We start from the raw sequence: 24,820 nt of genomic DNA on the forward strand, positions 1-24,820 counted from the left end.
GCTATAAAGCTGTGAGTGCTAAGAATTTTGCTTAGTTTGGTTGAAATATTGAATATCTTGAATATAAATAAACAGCATTTCAAATTGATTTGGTGTACATTGCATACTGCTGTTGTTGGATATTGTCATAAGTTTTAAAGAAAAACTGAGACACTTCTCTTTTTCAGCCCAGCACTTGCAGTTAGTGTGTCTTGCCAATGGACATCATATCTGTTACAAAGATGTGGAGAGTCTTGTACACATCAACAAAGGTGATGTCAGACAGTCATTACTCGACCTTCAGCTCATGGCCTTGTCAGGATCATCCACTGATAAATGTAACTGTGGAAGTCATGAGGTATGTAATTTAGTATATGGTCTTGTGAACATGTGCTCATGAAATGAGTGATGGAATCATTCTGTAGGTCCTTATTCAGACAAACTTCAAATTTTTTTTTTTTTTTTTTTTTTTTTTTTTTTTGTCGCTGTCTCCCGTGTTTGCGAGGTAGCGCAAGGAAACAGACGAAAGAAATGGCCCAACCCACCCCCATAGACATGTATATACATACGTCCACACACGCAAATACACATACCTACACAGCTTTCCATGGTTTACCCCAGACGCTTCACATGCCTTGATTCAATCCACTGACAGCACGTCAACCCCGGTATACCACATCGCTCCAATTCACTCTATTCCTTGCCCTCCTTTCACCCTCCTGCATGTTCAGGCCCCAATCACACAAAATCTTTTTCACTCCATCTTTCCACCTCCAATTTGGTCTCCCTCTTCTCCTCGTTCCCTCCACCTCAGACACATATATTCTCTTGGTCAATCTTTCCTCACTCATTCTCTCCATGTGCCCGAACCATTTCAAAACACCCTCTTCTGCTCTCTCAACCACGCTCTTTTTATTTCCACACACCTCTCTTACCCTTACGTTACTTACTCGATCAAACCACCTCACACCACACATTGTCCTCAAACATCTCATTTCCAGCACATCTATCCTCCTGCGCACAACTCTATCCATAGCCCACGCCTCGCAACCATACAACATTGTTGGAACCACTATTCCTTCAAACATACCCATTTTTGCTTTCCGAGATAATGTTCTCGACTTCCACACATTCTTCAAGGCTCCCAGAATTTTCGCCCCCTCCCCCACCCTATGATCCACTTCCGCTTCCATGGTTCCATCCGCTGCCAGATCCACTCCCAGATATCTAAAACACTTCACTTCCTCCAGTTTTTCTCCATTCAAACTCACCTCCCAATTGACTTGACCCTCAACCCTACTGTACCTAATAACCTTGCTCTTATTCACATTTACTCTTAACTTTCTTCTTTCACACACTTTACCAAACTCAGTCACCAGCTTCTGCAGTTTCTCACATGAATCAGCCACCAGCGCTGTATCATCAGCGAACAACAACTGACTCACTTCCCCAAGCTCTCTCATCCCCAACAGACTTCATACTTGCCCCTCTTTCCAAAACTCTTGCATTCACCTCCCTAACCACCCCATCCATAAACAAATTAAACAACCATGGAGACATCACACACCCCTGCCGCAAACCTACATTCACTGAGAACCAATCACTTTCCTCTCTTCCTACACGTACACATGCCTTACATCCTCGATAAAAACTTTTCACTGCTTCTAACAACTTGCCTCCCACACCATATATTCTTAATACCTTCCACAGAGCATGTTTCTAATATTGATTTTATTATTATTCTATATAAACTTTATCCAAAACTCTTGCATTTACCTCCCTAACAACCCCATCCATAAACAAATTAAACAACCATGGAGACATCACACACCCCTGCCGCAAACCTACATTCACTGAGAACCAATCACTTTCCTCTCTTCCTACACGTACACATGCCTTACATCCTCGATAAAAACTTTTCACTGCTTCTAACAACTTTCCTCCCACACCATATATTCTTAATACCTTCCACAGAGCATCTCTATCAACTCTATCATATGCCTTCTCCAGATCCATAAATGCTACATACAAATCCATTTGCTTTTCTAAGTATTTCTCACATACATTCTTCAAAGCAAACACCTGATCCACACATCCTCTACCACTTCTGAAACCACACTGCTCTTCCCCAATCTGATGCTCTGTACATGCCTTCACCCTCTCAATCAATACCCTCCCATATAATTTACCGGAATACTCAACAAACTTATACCTCTGTAATTTGAGCACTCACTCTTATCCCCTTTGCCTTTGTACAATGGCACTATGCACGCATTCCGCCAATCCTCAGGCACCTCACCATGAGTCATACATACATTAAATAACCTTACCAACCAGTCAACAATACAGTCACCCCCTTTTTTAATAAATTCCACTGCAATACCATCCAAACCTGCTGCCTTGCCGGCTTTCATCTTCCGCAAAGCTTTCACTACCTCTTCTCTGTTTACCAAATCATTTTCCCTAACCCTCTCACTTTGCACACCACCTCGACCAAAACACCCTATATCTGCCACTCTATCATCAAACACATTCAACAAACCTTCAAAATACTCACTCCATCTCCTTCTCACATCACCACTACTTGTTATCACCTCCCCACTTGCGCCCTTCACCGAAGTTCCCATTTGCTCCCTTGTCTTACGCACTTTATTTACCTCCTTCCAGAACATCTTTTTATTCTCCCTAAAATTTAATGATACTCTCTCACCCCAACTCTCATTTGCCCTTTTTTTCACCTCTTGCACCTTTCTCTTGACCTCCTGTCTCTTTTATACATCTCCCACTCAATTGCATTTTTTCCCTGCAAAAATCGTCCAAATGCCTCTCTCTTCTCTTTCACTAATACTCTTACTTCTTCATCCCACCACTCACTACCCTTTCTAATCAACCCACCTCCCACTCTTCTCATGCCACAAGCATCTTTTGCGCAATCCATCACTGATTCCCTAAATACATCCCATTCCTCCCCCACTCCCCTTACTTCCATTGTTCTCACCTTTTTCCATTCTGTACTCAGTCTATCCTGGTACTTCCTCACACAGGTCTCCTTCTCAAGCTCACTTACTCTCACCACCCTCTTCACCCCAACATTCACTCTTCTTTTCTGAAAACCCATACAAATCTTCACCTTAGCCTCCACAAGATAATGATCAGACATCCCTCCAGTTGCACCTCTCAGCACATTAACATCCAAAAGTCTCTCTTTCGCACGCCTGTCAATTAACACGTAATCCAATAGCGCTCTCTGGCCATCTCTCCTACTTACATAAGTATACTTATGTATATCTCGCTTTTTAAACCAGAAGCTGGTGACTGAGTTTGGAAAAGTGTGTGGAAGAAGAAAGTTAAGAGTAAATGTGAATAAGAGCAAGGTTATTAGGTACAGTAGGGTTGAGGGTCAAGTCAATTGGGAGGTGAGTTTGAATGGAGAAAAACTGGAGGAAGTGAAGTGTTTTAGATATCTGGGAGTGGATCTGGCAGCGGATGGAACCATGGAAGCGGAAGTGGATCATAGGGTGGGGGAGGGGGCGAAAATCCTGGGGGCCTTGAAGAATGTGTGGAAGTCGAGAACATTATCTCGGAAAGCAAAAATGGGTATGTTTGAAGGAATAGTGGTTCCAAGAATGTTGTATGGTTGCGAGGCGTGGGCTATGGATAGAGTTGTGCGCAGGAGGATGGATGTGCTGGAAATGAGATGTTTGAGGACAATGTGTGGTGTGAGGTGGTTTGATCGAGTGAGTAACGTAAGGGTAAGGGAGATGTGTGGAAATAAAAAGAGCGTGGTTGAGAGAGCAGAAGAGGGTGTTTTGAAGTGGTTTGGGCACATGGAGAGGATGAGTGAGGAAAGATTGACCAAGAGGATGTATGTGTCGGAGGTGGAGGGAACAAGGAGAAGAGGGAGACCAAATTGGAGGTGGAAAGGTGGAGTGAAAAAGATTTTGTGTGATCGGGGCCTGAACATGCAGGAGGGTGAAAGGAGGGCAAGGAATAGAGTGAATTGGAGCGATGTGGTATACCGGGGTTGACGTGCTGTCAGTGGATTGAAGCAGGGCATGTGAAGCGTCTGGGGTAAACCATGGAAAGCTGTGTAGGTATGTATATTTGCGTGTGTGGACATATGTATATACATGTGTATGGGGGGGGTTGGGCCATTTCTTTCGTCTGTTTCCTTGCGCTACCTTGCAAACGCGGGAGACAGCGACAAAGTATAATAAAAAAAAAAATAGATAAAATAAACTTTATACTGAATACAAGGCTTTACTTAGCCTTACAGTCATATGATGAAGATTTGGAAAAAAAAGATTCCAGTTAGAATCAAGGTGAACCATGTTCACAGATATAGTAGTCCCTAGATGTAAAAGAACGGAAGAGAGTGGATGTGTTAGTCTTCTAAGGACAAATTTAAAGTGAGTTCTGAATTTCTTTCTGATGTCACGGGTATGATTCTAGATGGAGCCACTCATGTCATCCTGAGAATGCTCAGAGCTGCTGAAATGATTGAAGAATAATCTTTGGTTGATTCTTTCTGTATTCAAGTCTGCAAATATTGAGAGAATGGCCAGATGTGACGTGTCTTGTTTGGGTAGCCTTAATGGGCAAATGCTTAAAGTTCATGGAGAGGGAATTAGATGAATGGTTTCAGACAAGGTTGCCATTCCAAGAATTTGACCAAATTTTCTTACGATAGGCAAAAACATTCAGGGATATTGTGGATGTTGTGGAATCCATAAATGTTTTCAATGTTACTTTAGATAGACTGCTATATGTTCATGTTTTTGGGGACTTCTGTACACAGGATAAGGATATGAATTTATTTGATCTCTTATTTGGACCATATCAAGTTATCATAATGAGGATTAGCTTGTAGTACAGAATGTGGGCAACTATATTGACCTAGGAAAATCTAACTATACAGACTGTATGATAGGAGATATTAATTTTGACAAATAATATTTGAAGCCATTCATTAAACAAGTTTGATTTAGATGCCCATGCAAAAAATTAAATTATGTCATTAAGTACTTTGTTCTGCTTACTGTTTGTGTATTTAACTACTTAACCAGGTTTATATTATATGAAGACGAAAGAATCGTATTCTTTTATTTAGATGTAGCAGTGTTAGATATGTATGACATCAGCTTTAAATTCAGCCATTATGTGCACATAACTTTTTTAAAGGGGAAGTAAATGTTTATAGTTGTGTTACTGGAGTGATAGTTTTCATACATGGTGCTTTGACAAGAAAATAGTGAAATTGGAAAAAAAATGTAGCTTAGACATTGAAGCTTATTGATACAGTGGTTAAATTGATGAGAACTACTATTGACGTTTGTGTAAATAAATTATACATTTCCCTTTTCCATAGCCAGAGGTTGAACCATTATGTAACATTCATTTTCTCATTTCATTTCAAGCTAGAAGTTTCAGTTTTCTAAATTATTTCTTACTTTTTTCATATGACTGTATTGTTGACTGGTTGGTAAGGTTATTTAATGTATGTATGACTCATGGTGAGGTGCCTGAGGATTGGCGGAATGCGTGCATAGTGCCATTGTACAAAGGCAAAGGGGATAAGAGTGAGTGCTCAAATTACAGAGGTATAAGTTTGTTGAGTATTCCTGGTAAATTATATGGGAGGATATTGATTGAGAGGGTGAAGGCATGTACAGAGCATCAGATTGGGGAAGAGCAGTGTGGTTTCAGAAGTGGTAGAGGATGTGTGGATCAGGTGTTTGCTTTGAAGAATGTATGTGAGAAATACTTAGAAAAGCAGATGGATTTGTATGTAGCATTTATGGATCTGGAGAAGGCATATGATAGAGTTGATAGAGATGCTCTGTGGAAGGTATTAAGAATATATGGTGTGGGAGGAAAGTTGTTAGAAGCAGTGAAAAGTTTTTATCGAGGATGTAAGGCATGTGTACGTGTAGGAAGAGAGGAAAGTGATTGGTTCTCAGTGAATATAGGTTTGCGGCAGGGGTGTGTGATGTCTCCATGGGTGTTTAATTTGTTTATGGATGGGGTGGTTAGGGAGGTGAATGCAAGAGTTTTGGAAAGAGGGGCAAGTATGAAGTCTGTTGGGGATGAGAGAGCTTGGGAAGTGAGTCAGTTGTTGTTCGCTGATGATACAGCGCTGGTGGCTGATTCATGTGAGAAACTGCAGAAGCTGGTGACTGAGTTTGGTAGAGTGTGTGAAAGAAGAAAGTTAAGAGCAAATGTGAATAAGAGCAAGGTTATTAGGTACAGTAGGGTTGAGGGTCAAGTCAATTGGGAGGTGGGTTTGAATGGAGAAAAACTGGAGGAAGTGAAGTGTTTTAGATATCTGGGAGTGGATCTGGCAGCGGATGGAACCATGGAAGCGGAAGTGGATCATAGGGTGGGGGAGGGGGCGAAAATTCTGGGAGCCTTGAAGAATGTGTGGAAGTCGAGAACATTATCTCGGAAAGCAAAAATGGGTATGTTTGAAGGAATAGTGGTTCCAAGAATGTTGTATGGTTGCGAGGCGTGGGCTATAGATAGAGTTGTGCGCAGGAGGATGGATGTGCTGGAAATGAGATGTTTGAGGACAATGTGTGGTGTGAGGTGGTTTGATCGAGTAAGTAACGTAAGGGTAAGAGAGATGTGTGGAAACAAAAAGAGCATGGTTGAGAGAGCAGAAGAGGGTGTTTTGAAATGGTTCGGGCACATGGAGAGAATGAGTGAGGAAAGATTGACCAAGAGAGTATATGTGTTGGAGGTGGAGGGAACGAGGAGAAGAGGGAGACCAAATTGGAGGTGGAAAGATGGAGTGAAAAAGATTTTGTGTGATCGGGGCCTGAACATGCAGGAGGGTGAAAGGAGGGCAAGGAATAGAGTGAATTGGAGCGATGTGGTATACCGGGGTTGACGTGCTGTCAGTGGATTGAATCAAGGCATGTGAAGACTCTGGGGTAAACCATGGAAAGCTGTGTAGGTATGTATATTTGCGTGTGTGGACGTATGTATATACATGTGTATGGGGGTGGGTTGGGCCATTTCTTTCGTCTGTTTCCTTGCGCTACCTCGTAAACGCGGGAGACATCGACAAAGCAAAAAAAAAAAAAATGTATATGTGTGTGTGTGTATGTGCATGTGTATGTGTATGTATATTGTTACGAATTCAACACTTATTCAGGCAAGGTCGCAAGTAACATATGTTACAAATACTACTGTTCCTTGTCTTGCAAGGACGTCATAGATTTGTCAAGTTGCACAACTCAGGATAACGCAATAATAAAGTTATGGGATTGAATTAAAGACCAGCATCACATTAAATCTACTTATAATGAAAGAATTCAAGTGTACAAAGATAGGCACATAAATCAAGCATGAAACATTACGTTAACACTGATCATAAGAGTTAACATTAAACATGAGGTAACATTCGTACGTGACTTAACATTCCAGATAAGATTTCAAGCCAGGAGTTCTCTTTCCTCTATGGCAGTTCTTCGATAACATTACACTATTAATTATAACGGGCTTACAGCACAACACTTGGGTAATGGGCTTATTACACAGCAGGGCTTACAGGCTTACAACACAGCAGGACTTACAGGCTTACAACACAGCAGGACTTACAGCAGGGGACACCACCCACCTCGCTGGGCTTCAGAGAAAGGAATCAAGTCTCAGCGGGTGTTGTGGGTACAAGAAGACAAGCGTTCGCCCTTGTTACTATAAACCTTACATTTCGATTGGCTATAGAAATATAGGGGAAGTTCTCATTGGTTGGAGGGTCCCAGTGTCTCGGCGTAGTTACACTCTCGTAAAATGCTGGGTGGACAGAAACTCCGAGCCAGCCTCTGGCATCACTCCTCGCCCTGATAAGAAATATCAATACCATATGGACACACACACGTTATATACGCGAACATGTGAGCACAAGCACACGTGTTCCGTAACACCCCCCTCCTTAAAGGAGAAAATTCCTGGAAGAGGAATTTTCTTAAGAGCGGGATAAACAATCAGCTAACACAAGCTAACACAATCTGTTAACACATAAGATGTGCTGAAAATAATGTAACGTAAAAATTGTACATAACAAGGCCCATCTATTTAATATTGACTCCGTTCCCATAACTTGTGAACATTTTGAAAGGTTTGGTAGTCAGTACACTCTGATTGGCTGAAGAACACAAATATACAGTGTTATAATACAAATAGGAAAACAAAGGTTACTTCTATGATTGCTTGAATAACACATAAACAAAGTGCTACAATACAAATAGCAAAACAAAAGTTCCCTCTTCTTGGTGGGGGCTATATGTTTAGGCTCAACCTTCTTTCTTGTCCTCCTGCGTGGGGATCTTACCAGCCTTTACAACACTGGCGCCATTCACAGTTAATCTGGTTGGAGCCTGCAAAATAAAACAGTCAAAAAAAAGTAGTGTTCCCAACTGATGAGAGAGGCTCTCTAACACTGCTCATTTCAAACATATCTAACATTTATCAACAGATTTATGAGAGGGGGTTGTAACTGCGAGAAAAGTTACTAATACACTCTGTAATACCCAACTGTACCCACAAACGTCTCGGTTCTCTCCGAGATCGGGGGGAACTCATTACGGGCTAATACTTGGACCTTTACGGTCGGTGGAAGGCGGGGACTGACAAACCTCTGGCAAAACTCTGGGTACGTCGACAGGAGGGCAAACCTTTCTACCCGTCACTTCCCAGGCAGGTGCTAAAGCGTCTCCGTCTCCCCGGGTCTCCGAGGCCTTCACAGCTACGACGTCAACTTCGTCACACACGGCTACCGCTGGACGTTGGATGATGCAGACTGATACCGTCGGTTCATAGGGACCCTGAAAACGGGCAGCCAAGGGTTGACCTGGCTGCTGTAGAAGCCACACCTCGTCGCCTGTCTCTACACTTCTAAATCGAGACCGTCTGTCACGCCACCTCGTCCTTCATCCACGACTCTCTTAAATGGGCTCGAGACAAATCCTCAATTCCTCTATCACAACGGAGGCTACACCAGGAGAGAGGGTATCACACAGCTCCTTCTCGCTGGTCTCACTCTCAAGAAGAGTGTAACAGTGGTCAGAGGAGGTCATTAGCAATGGGCTCACAATGTCAATTAACTCGGTCAAACCGACCTTTTAAATGGGGGAGTAGGAACTCGCCTGTCTCTACGCTTCTGAATCGAGACAGTCTGAGTAGGCTTCCCTTCGCCTTCCCCATTACATGACACTGAACACCACTTCCTCAGGTCTCACCCTCAGGGAGAGTCTTCACTCCCTGCGTTTCAACGGCTATGTCCTTAGGCACACGGCCTGCCGTGCCAGTTGTCATGGACCTGGCACCATCGTGGTTGTAGACAATATCTGGTACCTCTTCGTCAAGCTGCACCGCCTCCGTGGACTTTACCGGGCCCGTAGGCAACACCGGCATTGGGTTCATCTTCCCACCCGCTAGGTCACTGCCTAACACGAAGTCCACGTCTAAGACAGGAACTTATCTACAATCCCTACAAGATCATGGCCCGTGAAGAAATCTATTTCTGCCCTCACATTGACTAGTGGAGCTTCCTTGGGACCAGACAGTCTGTCTAGCAAGACTCGGTCTCCAGACTCTTCTCGCGGCACCAAGCCATCCAACATTAGGGACTGTAGCGCACCAGACTCCCGTAATACGGTCACTTTTCGTCGTACACCACATCTACTAACATAGCCCTTAGACAGGAATGCATTGTAGTTCCCACATAACAGATCCTATAATAAGGACAGATTAATCAGCAGTCTCGCAACCCCTCACTCTCCTAAGAGCAGAAACAGCCTCACCTACTTCACTAAATTGGCCCTAAAATTAAGAAGAGACCCAATGGCCTACAATTATATCAAAAAAAAAAGGTAGAGTCTCTGGACTCCTTCTCTCGAGCCCAGCAATCCCTCACCTGGTGCCCAGCCTTGCCACAATAAAAACAACTCTTAACTCTGTTGGAGTATTTCCCCTTACTTTCATGAGTTACCGGCAAGGTAGCAGATTCAGGTGGGATTACATAATCAGTGGTCCTCCCTCTGCTGTCGTAGCCCTTTGAATGCCTGCCCACGTCAAGTTTACTGAACTTTGGTACGAGATGTAAGTTACCCAACTGGGACGACACTGGTCCTGATGGTGAAGCGTTAAGTCTGAGTTTAATGATCGAACGGTATTGTCACCACTGATCAACGACATGATTAATGAATCGAGGAAAGAGATTCCGTTAAGGCAAGAAATATCCTGGCAAGGTCGCCAATTTATATGTTACGAATTCAACACTTATTCAGGCAAGGTCGCAAGTAACATATGTTACAAATACTACTGTTCCTTGTCTTGCAAGGACGTCATAGATTTGTCAAGTTGCACAACTCAGGATAACGCAATAATAAAGTTATGGGATTGAATTAAAGACCAGCATCACATTAAATCTACTTATAATGAAAGAATTCAAGTGTACAAAGATAGGCACATAAATCAAGCATGAAACATTACGTTAACACTGATCATAAGAGTTAACATTAAACATGAGGTAACATTCGTACGTGACTTAACATTCCAGATAAGATTTCAAGCCAGGAGTTCTCTTTCCTCTATGGCAGTTCTTCGATAACATTACACTATTAATTATAACGGGCTTACAGCACAACACTTGGGTAATGGGCTTATTACACAGCAGGGCTTACAGGCTTACAACACAGCAGGACTTACAGGCTTACAACACAGCAGGACTTACAGCAGGGGACACCACCCACCTCGCTGGGCTTCAGAGAAAGGAATCAAGTCTCAGCGGGTGTTGTGGGTACAAGAAGACAAGCGTTCGCCCTTGTTACTATAAACCTTACATTTCGATTGGCTATAGAAATATAGGGGAAGTTCTCATTGGTTGGAGGGTCCCAGTGTCTCGGCGTAGTTACACTCTCGTAAAATGCTGGGTGGACAGAAACTCCGAGCCAGCCTCTGGCATCACTCCTCGCCCTGATAAGAAATATCAATACCATATGGACACACACACGTTATATACGCGAACATGTGAGCACAAGCACACGTGTTCCGTAACAATATATATATGTATATATATATATATATATATTATATTTATTTATTTTATTATACTTTGTCGCTGTCTCCCGCGTTTGCGAGGTAGCGCAAGGAAATAGACGAAAGAAATGGCCCAACCCCCCCCCCCATACACATGTATATACATACGCCCACACACGCAAATATACATACCTACACAGCTTTCCATGGTTTACCCCAGACGCTTCACATGCCTTGATTCAATCCACTGACAGCACGTCAACCCCGGTATACCACATTGATCCAATTCACTCTATTCCTTGCCCTCCTTTCACCCTCCTGCATGTTCAGGCCCCGATCACACAAAATCTTTTTCACTCCATCTTTCCACCTCCAATTTGGTCTCCCTCTTCTCCTTGTTCCCTCCACCTCCGACACATATATCCTCTTGGTCAATCTTTCCTCACTCATCCTCTCCATATGCCCAAACCACTTCAAAACACCCTCTTCTGCTCTCTCAACCACGCTCTTTTTATTTCCACACATCTCTCTTACCCTTACGTTGCTCACTCGATCAAACCACCTCACACCACACATTGTCCTCAAACATCTCATTTCCAGCACATCCATCCTCCTGCGCACAACTCTATCCATAGCCCACGCCTCGCAACCATACAACATTGTTGGAACCACTATTCCTTCAAACATACCCATTTTTGCTTTCCGAGATAATGTTCTCGACTTCCACACATTCTTCAAGGCCCCCAGGATTTTCGCCCCCTCCCCCACCCTATGATCCACCTCCGCTTCCATGGTTCCATCCGCTGCCAGATCCACTCCCAGATATCTAAAACACTTCACTTCCTCCAGTTTTTCTCCATTCAAACTCACCTCCCAATTGACTTGACCCTCAACCCTACTGTACCTAATAACCTTGCTCTTATTCACATTTACTCTTAACTTTCTTCTTCCACACACTTTTCCAAACTCAGTCACCAGCTTCTGCAGTTTCTCACATGAATCAGCCACCAGCGCTGTATCATCAGCGAACAACAACTGACTCACTTCCCAAGCTCTCTCATCCCCAACAGACTTCATACTTGCCCCTCTTTCAAAACTCTTGCATTTACCTCCCTAACAACCCCATCCATAAACAAATTAAACAACCATGGAGACATCACACACCCCTGCCGCAAACCTACATTCACTGAGAACCAATCACTTTCCTCTCTTCCTACACGTACACATGCCTTACATCCTCGATAAAAACTTTTCACTGCTTCTAACAACTTTCCTCCCACACCATATATTCTTAATACCTTCCACAGAGCATCTCTATCAACTCTATCATATGCCTTCTCCAGATCCATAAATGCTACATACAAATCCATTTGCTTTTCTAAGTATTTCTCACATACATTCTTCAAAGCAAACACCTGATCCACACATCCTCTACCACTTCTGAAACCACACTGCTCTTCCCCAATCTGATGCTCTGTACATGCCTTCACCCTCTCAATCAATACCCTCCCATATAATTTACCAGGAATACTCAACAAACTTATACCTCTGTAATTTGAGCACTCACTCTTATCCCCTTTGCCTTTGTACAATGGCACTATGCACGCATTCCGCCAATCCTCAGGCACCTCACCATGAGTCATACATACATTAAATAACCTTACCAACCAGTCAACAATACAGTCACCCCCTTTTTTAATAAATTCCACTGCAATACCATCCAAACCTGCTGCCTTGCCGGCTTTCATCTTCCGCAAAGCTTTCACTACCTCTTCTCTGTTTACCAAATCATTTTCCCTAACCCTCTCACTTTGCACACCACCTCGACCAAAACACCCTATATCTGCCACTCTATCATCAAACACATTCAACAAACCTTCAAAATACTCACTCCATCTCCTTCTCACATCACCACTACTTGTTATCACCTCCCCATTTGCGCCCTTCACTGAAGTTCCCATTTGCTCCCTTGTCTTACGCACTTTATTTACCTCCTTCCAGAACATCTTTTTATTCTCCCTAATAAAAAGAATATATATATATATATATATATATATATATATATATATATATATATATATATATATATATATATATATATATATATATTATCCCTGGGGATAGGGGTGAAAGAATACTTCCCACGCATTTCTCGCATGTCGTAGAAGGCGACGAGAGGGGACGGGAGCGGGGGGCCAGAAATCCTCCCCTCGTATTTTCTAACTTTCTAAAATGGGAAACAGAAGGAGTCACGCGGGGAGTGCTCATCCTCCTCGAAGGCTCAGACTGGGGTGTCTAAATGTGTGTGGATGTAACCAAGATGTGAAAAAAGGAGAGATAGGTAGTATGTTTGGGGAAAGGAACCTGGATGTTTTGGCTCTGAGTGAAACGAAGCTCAAGGGTAAAGGGGAAGAGTGGTTTGGGAATGTCTTGGGAGTAAAGTCAGGGGTTAGTGAGAGGACAAGAGCAAGGGAAGGAGTAGCAGTACTCCTGAATCAGGAGTTGTGGGAGTATGTGATAGAGTGTAAGAAAGTAAATTCTCGATTAATATGGGTAAAACTGAAAGTTGATGGAGAGAGATGGGTGATTATTGGTGCATATGCACCTGGGCATGAGAAGAAAGATCATGAGAGGCAAGTGTTTTGGGAGCAGCTGAATGAGTGTGTTAGTGGTTTTGATGCACGAGACCGGGTTATAGTGATGGGTGATTTGAATGCAATGGTGAGTAATGTGGCAGTTGAGGGAATAATTGGTATACATGGGGTGTTCAGTGTTGTAAATGGAAATGGTGAAGAGCTTGTAGATTTATGTGCTGAAAAAGGACTGGTGATTGGGAATACCTGGTTTAAAAAGCGAGATATACATAAGTATACGTATGTAAGTAGGAGAGATGGCCAGAGAGCGTTATTGGATTACGTGTTAATTGACAGGCGCGTGAAAGAGAGACTTTTGGATGTCAATGTGCTGAGAGGTACAACTGGAGGGATGTCTGATCATTATCATGTGGAGGCTAAAGTGAAGATTTGTATGGGTTTTCAGAAAAGAAGAGTGAATGTTGGGTTGAAGAGGGTGGTGAGAGTAAGTGAGCATGGGAAGGAGACTTGTGTGAGGAAGTACCAGGAGAGACTGAGTACAGAATAGAAAAAGGTGATAACAGTGGAAGTAAGGGGAATGGGGGAGGAATGGGATGTATTTAGGGAATCAGTGATGGATTGCACAAAAGATGCTTGTGGCATGGGAAGAGTGGGAGGTGGGTTGATTAGAAAGGGTAGTGAGTGGATGAAGAAGTAAGATTATTAGTGAAAGAGAAGAGAGAGGCGTTTGGACGATTTTTGCAGGGAAAAAATGCAATTGAGTGGGAGATGTATAAAAGAAAGAGACAGGAGGTCAAGAGAAAGATGCAAGAGGTGAAAAAGAGGGCAAATGAGAGTTGGGGTGAGAGAGTATCATTAAATTTTAGGGAGAATAAAAAGATGTTCTGGAAGGAGGTAAATAAAGTGCGTAAGACAAGGGAGCAAATGGGAACTTCAGTGAAGGGCGTAAATGGGGAGGTGATAACAAGTAGTGGTGATGTGAGGAGATGGAGTGAGTATTTTGAAGGTTTGTTGAATGTGTTTGATGATAGAGTGGCAGATATAGGGTGTTTTGGTCGAGGTGGTGTGCAAAGTGAGAGGGTTAGGGAAAATGATTTGGTAAACAGAGAAGAGGTAGTAAAAGCTTTGCGGAAGATGAAAGCCGGCAAGGCAGCAGGTTTGGATGGTATTGCAGTGGAATTTATTAAAAAAGGGGGTGACTGTATAATTGACTGGTTGGTATGGTTATTTAATGTATGTATGACTCATGGTGAGGTGCCTGAGGATTGGCGGAATGCGTGCTTAGTGCCATTTTACGAAGGCAAAGGGGATAAGAGTGAGTGCTCAAATTACAGAGGTATAAGTTTGTTGAGTATTCCTGGTAAATTATATGGGAGGGTATTGATTGAGAGGGTGAAGGCATGTACAGAGCATCAGATTGGGGAAGAGCAGTGTGGTTTCAGAAGTGGTAGAGGATGTGTGGATCAGGTGTTTGCTTTGAAGAATGTATGTGAGAAATACTTAGAAAAGCAAATGGATTTGTATGTAGCATTTATGGATCTGGAGAAGGCATATGATAGAGTTGATAGAGATGCTCTGTGGAAGGTATTAAGAATATATGGTGTGGGAGGCAAGTTGTTAGAAGCAGTGAAAAGTTTTTATCGAGGATGTAAGGCATGTTTACGTGTAGGAAGAGAGGAAAGTGATTGGTTCTCAGTGAATGTAGGTTTGCGGCAGGGGTGTGTGATGTCTCCATGGTTGTTTAATTTGTTTATGGATGGGGTTGCTAGGGGGGTGAATGCAAGAGTTTTGGAAAGAGGGGCAAGTATGAAGTCTGTTGGGGATGAGAGAGCTTGGGAAGTGAGTCAGTTGTTGTTCGCTGATGATACAGCGCTGGTGGTTGATTCATGTGAGAAACTGCAGAAGCTGGTGACTGAGTTTGGTAAAGTGTGTGAAAGAAGAAAGTTAAGAGTAGATATGAATAAGAGCAAGGTAATTAGGTACAGTAGGGTTGAGGGTCAAGTCAATTGGGAGGTAAGTTTGAATGGAGAAAAACTGGAGGAAGTAAAGTGTTTTAGATATCTGGGAGTGGATCTGGCAGCGGATGGAACCATGGAAGCGGAAGTGGATCATAGGGTGGGGGAGGGGGCGAAAATCCTGGGAGCCTTGAAGAATGTGTGGAAATCGAGAACATTATCTCGGAAAGCAAAAATGGGTATGTTTGAAGGAATAGTGGTTCCAAGAATGTTGTATGGTTGCGAGGCGTGGGCTATGGATAGAGTTGTGCGCAGGAGGATGGATGTGCTGGAAATGAGATGTTTGAGGACAATGTGTGGTGTGAGGTGGTTTGATCGAGTAAGTAACGTAAGGGTAAGAGAGATGTGTGGAAATAAAAAGAGCGTTGTTGAGAGAGCAGAAGAGGGTGTTTTGAAATGGTTTGGGCACATGGAGAGAATGAGTGAGGAAAGACTGACCAAGAGGATATATGTGTCGGAGGTGGAGGGAACGAGGAGAAGAGGGAGACCAAATTGGAGGTGGAAAGAGGAGTGAAAAAGGTTTTGTGTGATCGGGGCCTGAACATGCAGGAGGGTGAAAGGAGGGCAAGGAATTGAGTGAATTGGATCGATGTGGTATACCGGGGTTGACGTGCTGTCAGTGGATTGAATCAGGGCATCTGAAGTGTCTGGGGTAAACCATGGAAAGCTGTGTAGGTATGTATATTTGCGTGTGTGGACGTATGTATATACATGTGTATGGGGGTGGGTTGGGCCATTTCTTTCGTCTGTTTCCTTGCGCTACCTCGCAAACGCGGGAGACAGCGAAAAAAAAAACTTTAAACTAAAGGAGATGGGAGCAGGGGGCTGAAAACCCTTCCTTCTTATATTTTGATTCCTAAAATATGGAAAAAATGAAAGAGCTAAGTAGGGAATGCTCATCCTCCTCAAAGGCTCAGGCTGGGATAGCTAAATGTGTGTGGATGTAACCAAATTGCGAAGAGAGGAGAGATAGGTAGTATGCTTGAGGAAAGGAACCTAGGTGATCTGGGTCTCGGTGAAACAGAGCTCAAGAGTAAAGGGAAGGAATGGTTTAGAAGCATCTTTGGTAAGGTTGGGTTGGAGAGTGGACAAAAGGAAGGAGTAGACTACTCCAGAAGCAGGAGTTGTGGGAATGTGTGAAATAGTGTAAGGAAATGAATTCTGGATTGATGTAGTTAAAATGAGACTGGATGGCAAGAGATGGGTGATTATTAGTGCTTATGTACCTGGACATGAAAAGAAAGATCATGAGAGGCAGATGTTTTGGGAGCAGCTATGTCAACAGTTTTGATGCAAAAGGCCAGGTATTAGTAATGGATGATTTGAATACAATGGTGAGTAATGTGGCAGTTGAAGGTATAATTTGGGGGCATGGGGTATTCAGTATTATGATTGGAAATGGTGAACATTTTATGGAGGTGTGTGCTGAAAAAGGACTGATGATTGGGAATACTTGGTTTGAAAAGAGACATATGCAAGTATATGTATGGGAGTTGGAAAGATGGTCATCGGGCATAAGTGGATTACATATCAACTGATAGGTCTATAAAAGAGAGACTTTTAGATGCCAGTGTGCTGAGAGGGGTAGCTGGTTGGCTGTGTAATTACTATCTTGAGGAAGGGAGGGTGAAGATTTATAAAGGTTTTAGAGAATGAAACAATATTGGTTAGAAAAGAGTTGTGAAAGTAAATGAGCTTGGAAAAGAGAATTGTGGGAAGAAATACCAGGGAGATAAGTGTAAAATGGCAAAAGGTGAGAGTAAATGTGGCAAGGGGATTGGGTGAGGAATAGGAGGAATATAGGGAAGCAGTACTGGCATGTGCGAAAGATGCTTGTGGTATGTGAAAGGTGGGAGATGGGTAGATTAGAAAGGATAGTGAGTGGTGGGATGAAATAAAGTTGCTATTGAAAGAAACAAAGGGAGGCATTCTTACAGTACTCACAGGGAAGGACTGCAAATGATTGGGGGACGTATAAGAGAAAAGTGGCGTGAGGTCAAAACAAAGGTGCATGGGTTGAAAAAGAGGGCAAATGAGAGTTGGGGTAACCTATTGGAAGAATAATATATTGATATGTTTGGAAGGAGGATGATAATGTGCAATAAGCAAAAGAACAAATAGGAACTTCAGTGTAGGGGAATATAGAAGCTGTAACAAGTAGTGATGAAGTAAGGAGGAGATGGAGTGAATATTTTGAAGGACTGTTGAACATGTTTGATTAGGACAGCAGATGTAGGGTGCTTGGATCAAGATGTTGTGCAAAGTAAGAGTGTCATAGATAGTGGTTTGGTGTAGTGGGAAGAGGTAGTGAAAGCCTTATGTAAGATGAAATGTGGCAAGGTGGGGGAATGGATGGTATTGCAGTTGATTTTATTTAGAAAAAGGGTGACTTGTCTTGTAGGATTTTCGGTATATGTATGGATCATGGTGAGGTGTTTGAGAATTGGCAGAATGCATGTATAGTGCCATTGTGTAAAGGCAAAGAATATAAAAGTGAGAATTCAAACTACATAGGTTTGTTGAGTGTACCTGGTATGTTGTATGGGAGGGTAGTGATTGAGAGAGTGGAGGCATATACAGAGCATCAGGTTAGGGAGGAGAAGTTTGATTTGAGAACTGGTAGAGAATGTGTGGCTTTGATTTAAAGAATATGGGTAAGAAGTATTTTGAGAAACAGCTGGATTTGTTTGTGGCATTTATGGCTCTGGGGAGAACATATGATAGGGTTGATAGTGATGCCTTATGGAAGGTCTAAAGAATATGTGATGTGGGAGGAAAGCTGCTCAAAGCAGTGAGAAGTTTTTATCTGGTGTGTAAGGCTAGTGCACAAGTAGAGGCAAGTGAATGATTCTAATTGAAGGTTAGTCTGTGGCAGGGGTTTGTAATGCCACCATGCTTGTTTAATTTGTTTATGGTTGGGGTGTAGAGAGAGGTAAACGTGAATTCTTGGAGAGAGAGAGAGAGAGAGAGAGAGAGAGAGAGAGAGAGAGAGAGAGAGAGAGAGAGAGAGGGGGGGGGGGGGGGGAGTATGCAGTCTGTAGAGAATTAGAGGGCCTGGGAAGTAAGTCAGTTGTTGTTCATTGATGATACAGCACTGGGGGCAGATTTGAGTGTAAGACTGCAGAAGTTGGTGACTGAGTTAAGAAGAGTGTGTGAAAGAAGGAAGTTGGAAGTATTGTGAATAAACATTAAGGAACAGGTTAGTTAGGATGTGAGTCTGTGGAGAAAAATTGAAGGAAGTAAAGTGTTTTAGTTTTAGATACAGGTACACCACTGATTTTCCAGCACTCTTGGTTCCAAAGCGTTGCCTGATTAACCATTTTGCCAGACCAACCATGGTCACGTAATAATAATTCATCAACACACCTCTAACCCACTAATTATACATTTGCCATGTGTCTAAAGTATACCATGGACTGCTGGAAATTTAAATTAAACAAATGTTGAATGTAAATTAATTTTTTTTTTTTTTTCCGCTGTCTCCCGCGTTTGCGAGGTAGCGCAAGGAAACAGACGAAAGAAATGGCCCAACCCACCCCCATACACATGTATATACATACGTCCACACACGCAAATATACATACCTACACAGCTTTCCATGGTTTACCCCAGACGCTTTACATGCCTTGATTCAATCCACTGACAGCACGTCAACCCCGGTATACCACTTCGCTCCAATTCACTCTATTCCTTGCCCTCCTTTCACCCTCCTGCATGTTCAGGCCCCGATCACACAAAATCTTTTTCACTCCATCTTTCCACCTCCAATTTGGTCTCCCTCTTCTCCTCGTTCCCTCCACCTCCGACACATATATCCTCTTGGTCAATCTTTCCTCACTCATTCTCTCCATGTGACCAAACCATTTCAAAACACCCTCTTCTGCTCTCTCAACCACGCTCTTTTTATTTCCACACATCTCTCTTACCCTTACGTTACTTACTCGATCAAACCACCTCACACCACACATTGTCCTCAAACATCTCATTTCCAGCACATCCATCCTCCTGCGCACAACTTTATCCATAGTCCACGCCTCGCAACCATACAACATTCTTGGAACCACTATTCCTTCAAACATACCCATTTTTGCTTACCGAGATAATGTTCTCGACTTCCACACATTCTTCAAGGCTCCCAGAATTTTCGCCCCCTCCCCCACCCTATGATCCACTTCCGCTTCATGTTTCCATCTGCTGCCAGATCCACTCCCAGATATCTAAAACACTTCACTTCCTCCAGTTTTTCTCCATTCAAACTCACCTCCCAATTGACTTGACCCTCAACCCTACTGTACCTAATAACCTTGCTCTTATTCACATTTACTCTTAACTTTCTTCTTTCACACACTTTACCAAACTCAGTCACCAGCTTCTGCAGTTTCTCACATGAATCAGCCACCAGCGCTGTATCATCAGCGAACAACAACTGACTCACTTCCCAAGCTCTCTCATCCCCAACAGACTTCATCCTTGCCCCTCTTTCCAAAACTCTTGCATTCACCTCCCTAACAACCCCATCCATAAACAAATTAAACAACCATGGAGACATCACACACCCCTACCGCAAACCTACATTCACTGAGAACCAATCACTTTCCTCTCTTCCTACACGTACACATGCCTTACATCCTCGATAAAAACTTTTCACTGCTTCTAACAACTTGCCTCCCACACCATATATTCTTAATACCTTCCACAGAGCATCTCTATCAACTCTATCATATGCTTTCTCCAGATCCATAAATGCTACATACAAATCCATTTGCTTTTCTAAGTATTTCTCACATACATTCTTCAAAGCAAACACCTGATCCACACATCCTCTACCACTTCTGAAACCACACTGCTCTTCCCCAATCTGATGCTCTGTACATGCCTTCACCCTCTTAATCAATACCCTCCCATACAATTTGCCAGGAATACTCAACAAACTTATACCTCTGTAATTTGAGCACTCACTCTTATCCCCTTTGCCTTTGTACAATGGCACTATGCACGCATTCCGCCAATCCTCAGGCACCTCACCATGAGTCATACATACATTAAATAACCTTACCAACCAGTCAACAATACAGTCACCCCCTTTTTTAATAAATTCCACTGCAATACCATCCAAACCTGCTGCCTTGCCGGCTTTCATCTTCTGCAAAGCTTTTAAATAAATAAATGAAATACAGGTACTTGTACTCCATTACTCCGACACTGTCAAAACCATTCCAACATCACCCAATTGTGCTCAGTATTCTTACCATCTTTCATAGTTTTTCTATTTGTCATTTGCTTTTTGGAATCGCTGTCTGCATAGAATTTCAATATTTTCTCCCTTTGCTTCTTTATATCATAAGCAGTTGATGAACCAATACTGTAGATTTCACAGCTTATGCACCGAAACACCACGGTCCATTTTTTCATCAGTTATACTTTATCTTGGATCAATAGACTGGTGTTTATGTTTGACACCATGACTGACACTCTCATATGCCTCAGAAGCCATAGCTAAGGTTAAATTTAAGCAAAATAAGCTAGGAATCTCACAGAATTGCAGTATCACCACCAAGTGCAGAGTAAAGAATGTAAATAAGCTCGCCCTACACACAGTGCCATCTGTGGCCGCCCAGGAAACTAGTCTGGTGGCCACAGTAATTTCAAGTTCCCTCACATAATTTTGTCTGGACTAAAGGAGGTGCCAAACCATCAATTGCTGGAACTTCAGTAGTGTACCTGTACCTGGATTCCCCATAACAGTGAATGGAGCCATTGAAGTTGAAGTGAGTCATAGGGTGGGGAAGGGGGCAAAGGTTCTGGGAGTGTTGAAGAATGTGTGGAAAGGGATATCATTATCTGGTATGTTTCAAGGCATAGTAGTCTTAAAGTATTAAATGGATGGTCGGCGTTGTCTGTAGATGAGACTGTGCAGAGGAAGGGGATGTGTTGGAAAGGAAATGTTTGAAAATATGTGATTTGAGGTGGTTTGACTTTGTAAGTAATGAAAGGGTAAGATAGAGATGTGTTAAAAAGAATTATTATGATTGAGAGAGCTTAAGTATGTGTGCTGAAATGGTTTGGACACATGGAGAGAATGATTGTATCAGAAGTGGATTGCACAGGGAGAATGGGGATACCAAAACTGGTGATGGGAAGATGGGGCAAAAAATATTTTGAATGATTGGGGCCTGAACATGCCACAGGGTAAGAGGCATGCATGGGATAGATTGATTTTGGAACAGTATGGTACACAGGAGTCAGTGTGCTGTCAGTGGTTTAAGCCAGAGCATGTGAAGTGTCCAGGGTAAACCATTGAAAGGTCTTTAGGGTGTGGTTGTGGATAGGAAGCTGTAGTTTTAGTGCATTACTAGAAAATAGTATGACCTATTTTCGTCTGTTCCTGGCATAACACGGAAACTGCGATCAAGTATGACAAAAGATGAATAGGTAAATTTTGATACTTTATATTGATTTGGCAATGCCAAAATGGTTTGACAGCAGCCTGAAAGATCAGAAATAATTTGTATTTTTCATTTAAGCATCTTCAGATGCAGGAGAGTTTTTTTCATGAATACCTTAAGGATCTGAAGTCCCTTTGCTTTTCTTTGTGGCTATAAAAGACATTTCCCATCGTAAGCTAGGATCATTCTCCTTTCTTATAGAAAGACTGTTTTGATTCTGCCTGTAATCTTACCCCTGACAGACATGAAACCAACCTGCATTCTCACATTACATGGTCAACTACCCTTTTTCAACAGAAAACTAATCTGGGCATCACATGTTACACATATGACATTCACCCTTTGTCTCACAGACATCAACACATAAGCCATAAACGAACTAGATAACTAAAACACTCAACAGCACCACTATCAGATGAGAAAAATAATCCATTTGTATCTTTCACAAACAATTTATGTGTTCCACTCTGAAATATGCTGTAAATGCCTGGCCACCCATCTTCAAGGAAACTTAAGAAAGCACTTAGATCAATTGCAGACATTCAGCATCTGCACAGCAAAACAAGAATCCTTGTAATATAATCTCACCTCAACATGCTCAGCACCTAATTTTATGCATCAGTACTAGCCCCATCCCACCCAAGCCAATGCATGACCAATCACCACCCTTTTTGCAGAAATGAAAAGCTGTTCCTACCATCCATTTAAGCTATTTTTGCTCACAAATTCCTGTGCACCATAGGCAGACCCTGCATTGACATAGCATATTCACCACTTAATTACTTGATAAACACTGAACAGCAGCCTGTGAACTCCTTTACACCTGATGTACACCCATCTGAACCCACTCTTTCCAGTACAAGTGCAAGTTACACTTTCATGTTTATGCTGTAGATTCTGCCCATCCCTTTGGCATAGCGCTGAAGATGTCACACCTGCTCCTTAGCTGCCTTGCACTTTCCCTACCAAGGCAGATGATTATCACCATGCAAATTTACTTGTGGTCTGATTTGCTGGATTTAGCCAACTTCATGAGTGCTGTGATAGCTACTTTATATAAATGTGGCCTTAGGGTTAGATAGATAAGTAAATATTTGACTCACTTTCATGTCAGTCCATGGATATACTCTATTCTTGGTTTATTAAGGATACATTGTACTTACTCCCTTCCTACTCGTTGCTTGAGATTACATCTTGGGTCAAAAGTCACCCCTGGAAAAGCAATATCATAAGGAGTACAGTTTCATCAAAGAATATCTCACTCCAAAGGAGTTTACAAATCCTACTCTCAGAATTAATGTAATCCTAGGCTGCAGGAGTTTTTAGAAAATTCCCGGGTAACACCAGGACTCTTCCTGGAGTAAATGTAGTTAGAAATAGATAGATAGGTATTTGAACCATTGTGCTTACTGTCAAGCTATTTCATCTCATTTGAAAGTGCCACTAACCCTGTAGCACGCAGCAACCTGTCTCAGAAGTGAAGGGAACATGTCAAAATATACAAATATACATACACAGCTTTCCATGGTCCACCCCAGACGCCTCACATGCCTTGATTCACTCCACTGACAGCACGTCAACCCCTGTATACCACATCGCTCCAATTCACTCTATTCCTTGCCCTCCTTACACCCTCCTGCATGTTCAGGCCCCGATCACACAAAATCTTTTTCACTCCATCTTTCCACCTCCAATTTGGTCTCCCTCTTCTCCTCGTTCCCTCCACCTCCGACACATATATCCTCTTGGTCAATCTTTCCTCACTCATTCTCTCCATGTGCCCAAACCATTTCAAAACACCCTCTTCTGCTCTCTCAACCACGCTCTTTTTATTTCCACACATCTCTCTTACCCTTACGTTACTTACTCGATCAAACCACCTCACACCACACATTGTCCTCAAACATCTCATTTCCAGCACATCCATCCTCCTGCGCACAACTCTATCCATAGCCCACGCCTCGCAACCATACAACATTGTTGGAACCACTATTCCTTCAAACATACCCATTTTTGCTTTCCGAGATAATGTTCTCGACTTCCACACATTTTTCAAGGCTCCCAAAATTTTCGCCCCCTCCCCCACCCTATGATCCACTTCCGCTTCCATGGTTCCATCCGCTGACAGATCCACTCCCAGATATCTAAAACACTTCACTTCCTCCAGTTTTTCTCCATTCAAACTTACCTCCCAATTGACTTGACCCTCAACCCTACTGTACCTAATAACCTTGCTCTTATTCACATTTACTCTTAACTTTCTTCTTCCACACACTTTACCAAACTCAGTCACCAGCTTCTGCAGTTTCTCACATGAATCAGCCACCAGCGCTGTATCATCAGCGAACAACAACTGACTCACTTCCCAGGCTCTCTCATCCCCAACAGACTTCATACTTGCCCCTCTTTCCAGGACTCTTGCATTCACCTCCCTAACAACCCCATCCATAAACAAATTAAACAACCATGGAGACATCACACACCCCTGCCGCAAACCTACATTCACTGAGAACCAATCACTTTCCTCTCTTCCTACACGTACACATGCCTTACATCCTCGATAAAAAAACTTTTCATATATATACACATACATATATACACATATACATATTCATACTTGCTCACCTTTATCTATTCCCAGTACCACCCCACCCCACAGGAGACAGCATTGCCACCCCTCATGTCAGTGATGTACTGCCAGGAAACAGACTAAAAAGGCCACATTTGCTCATACTCATTCTAT

At 42.6% G+C, this 24,820-nt stretch overlaps 1 protein-coding gene across 1 annotated transcript in view; it reads left to right on the plus strand.

Moving 5' to 3' along the window:
• elg1 (enhanced level of genomic instability 1) overlaps window positions 1-24,820 on the plus strand; it is a 310,678-nt gene that overhangs the window by 247,559 nt on the left and 38,299 nt on the right. The window contains 1 exon segment of the mRNA XM_071667249.1: window positions 168-337. Coding sequence (XP_071523350.1) covers window positions 168-337 — 170 coding nt within the window.

This window comes from Panulirus ornatus, chromosome 11, assembly GCF_036320965.1.
Source record: "Panulirus ornatus isolate Po-2019 chromosome 11, ASM3632096v1, whole genome shotgun sequence".
Classification (NCBI taxonomy): Eukaryota; Metazoa; Arthropoda; class Malacostraca; order Decapoda; family Palinuridae; genus Panulirus; species Panulirus ornatus.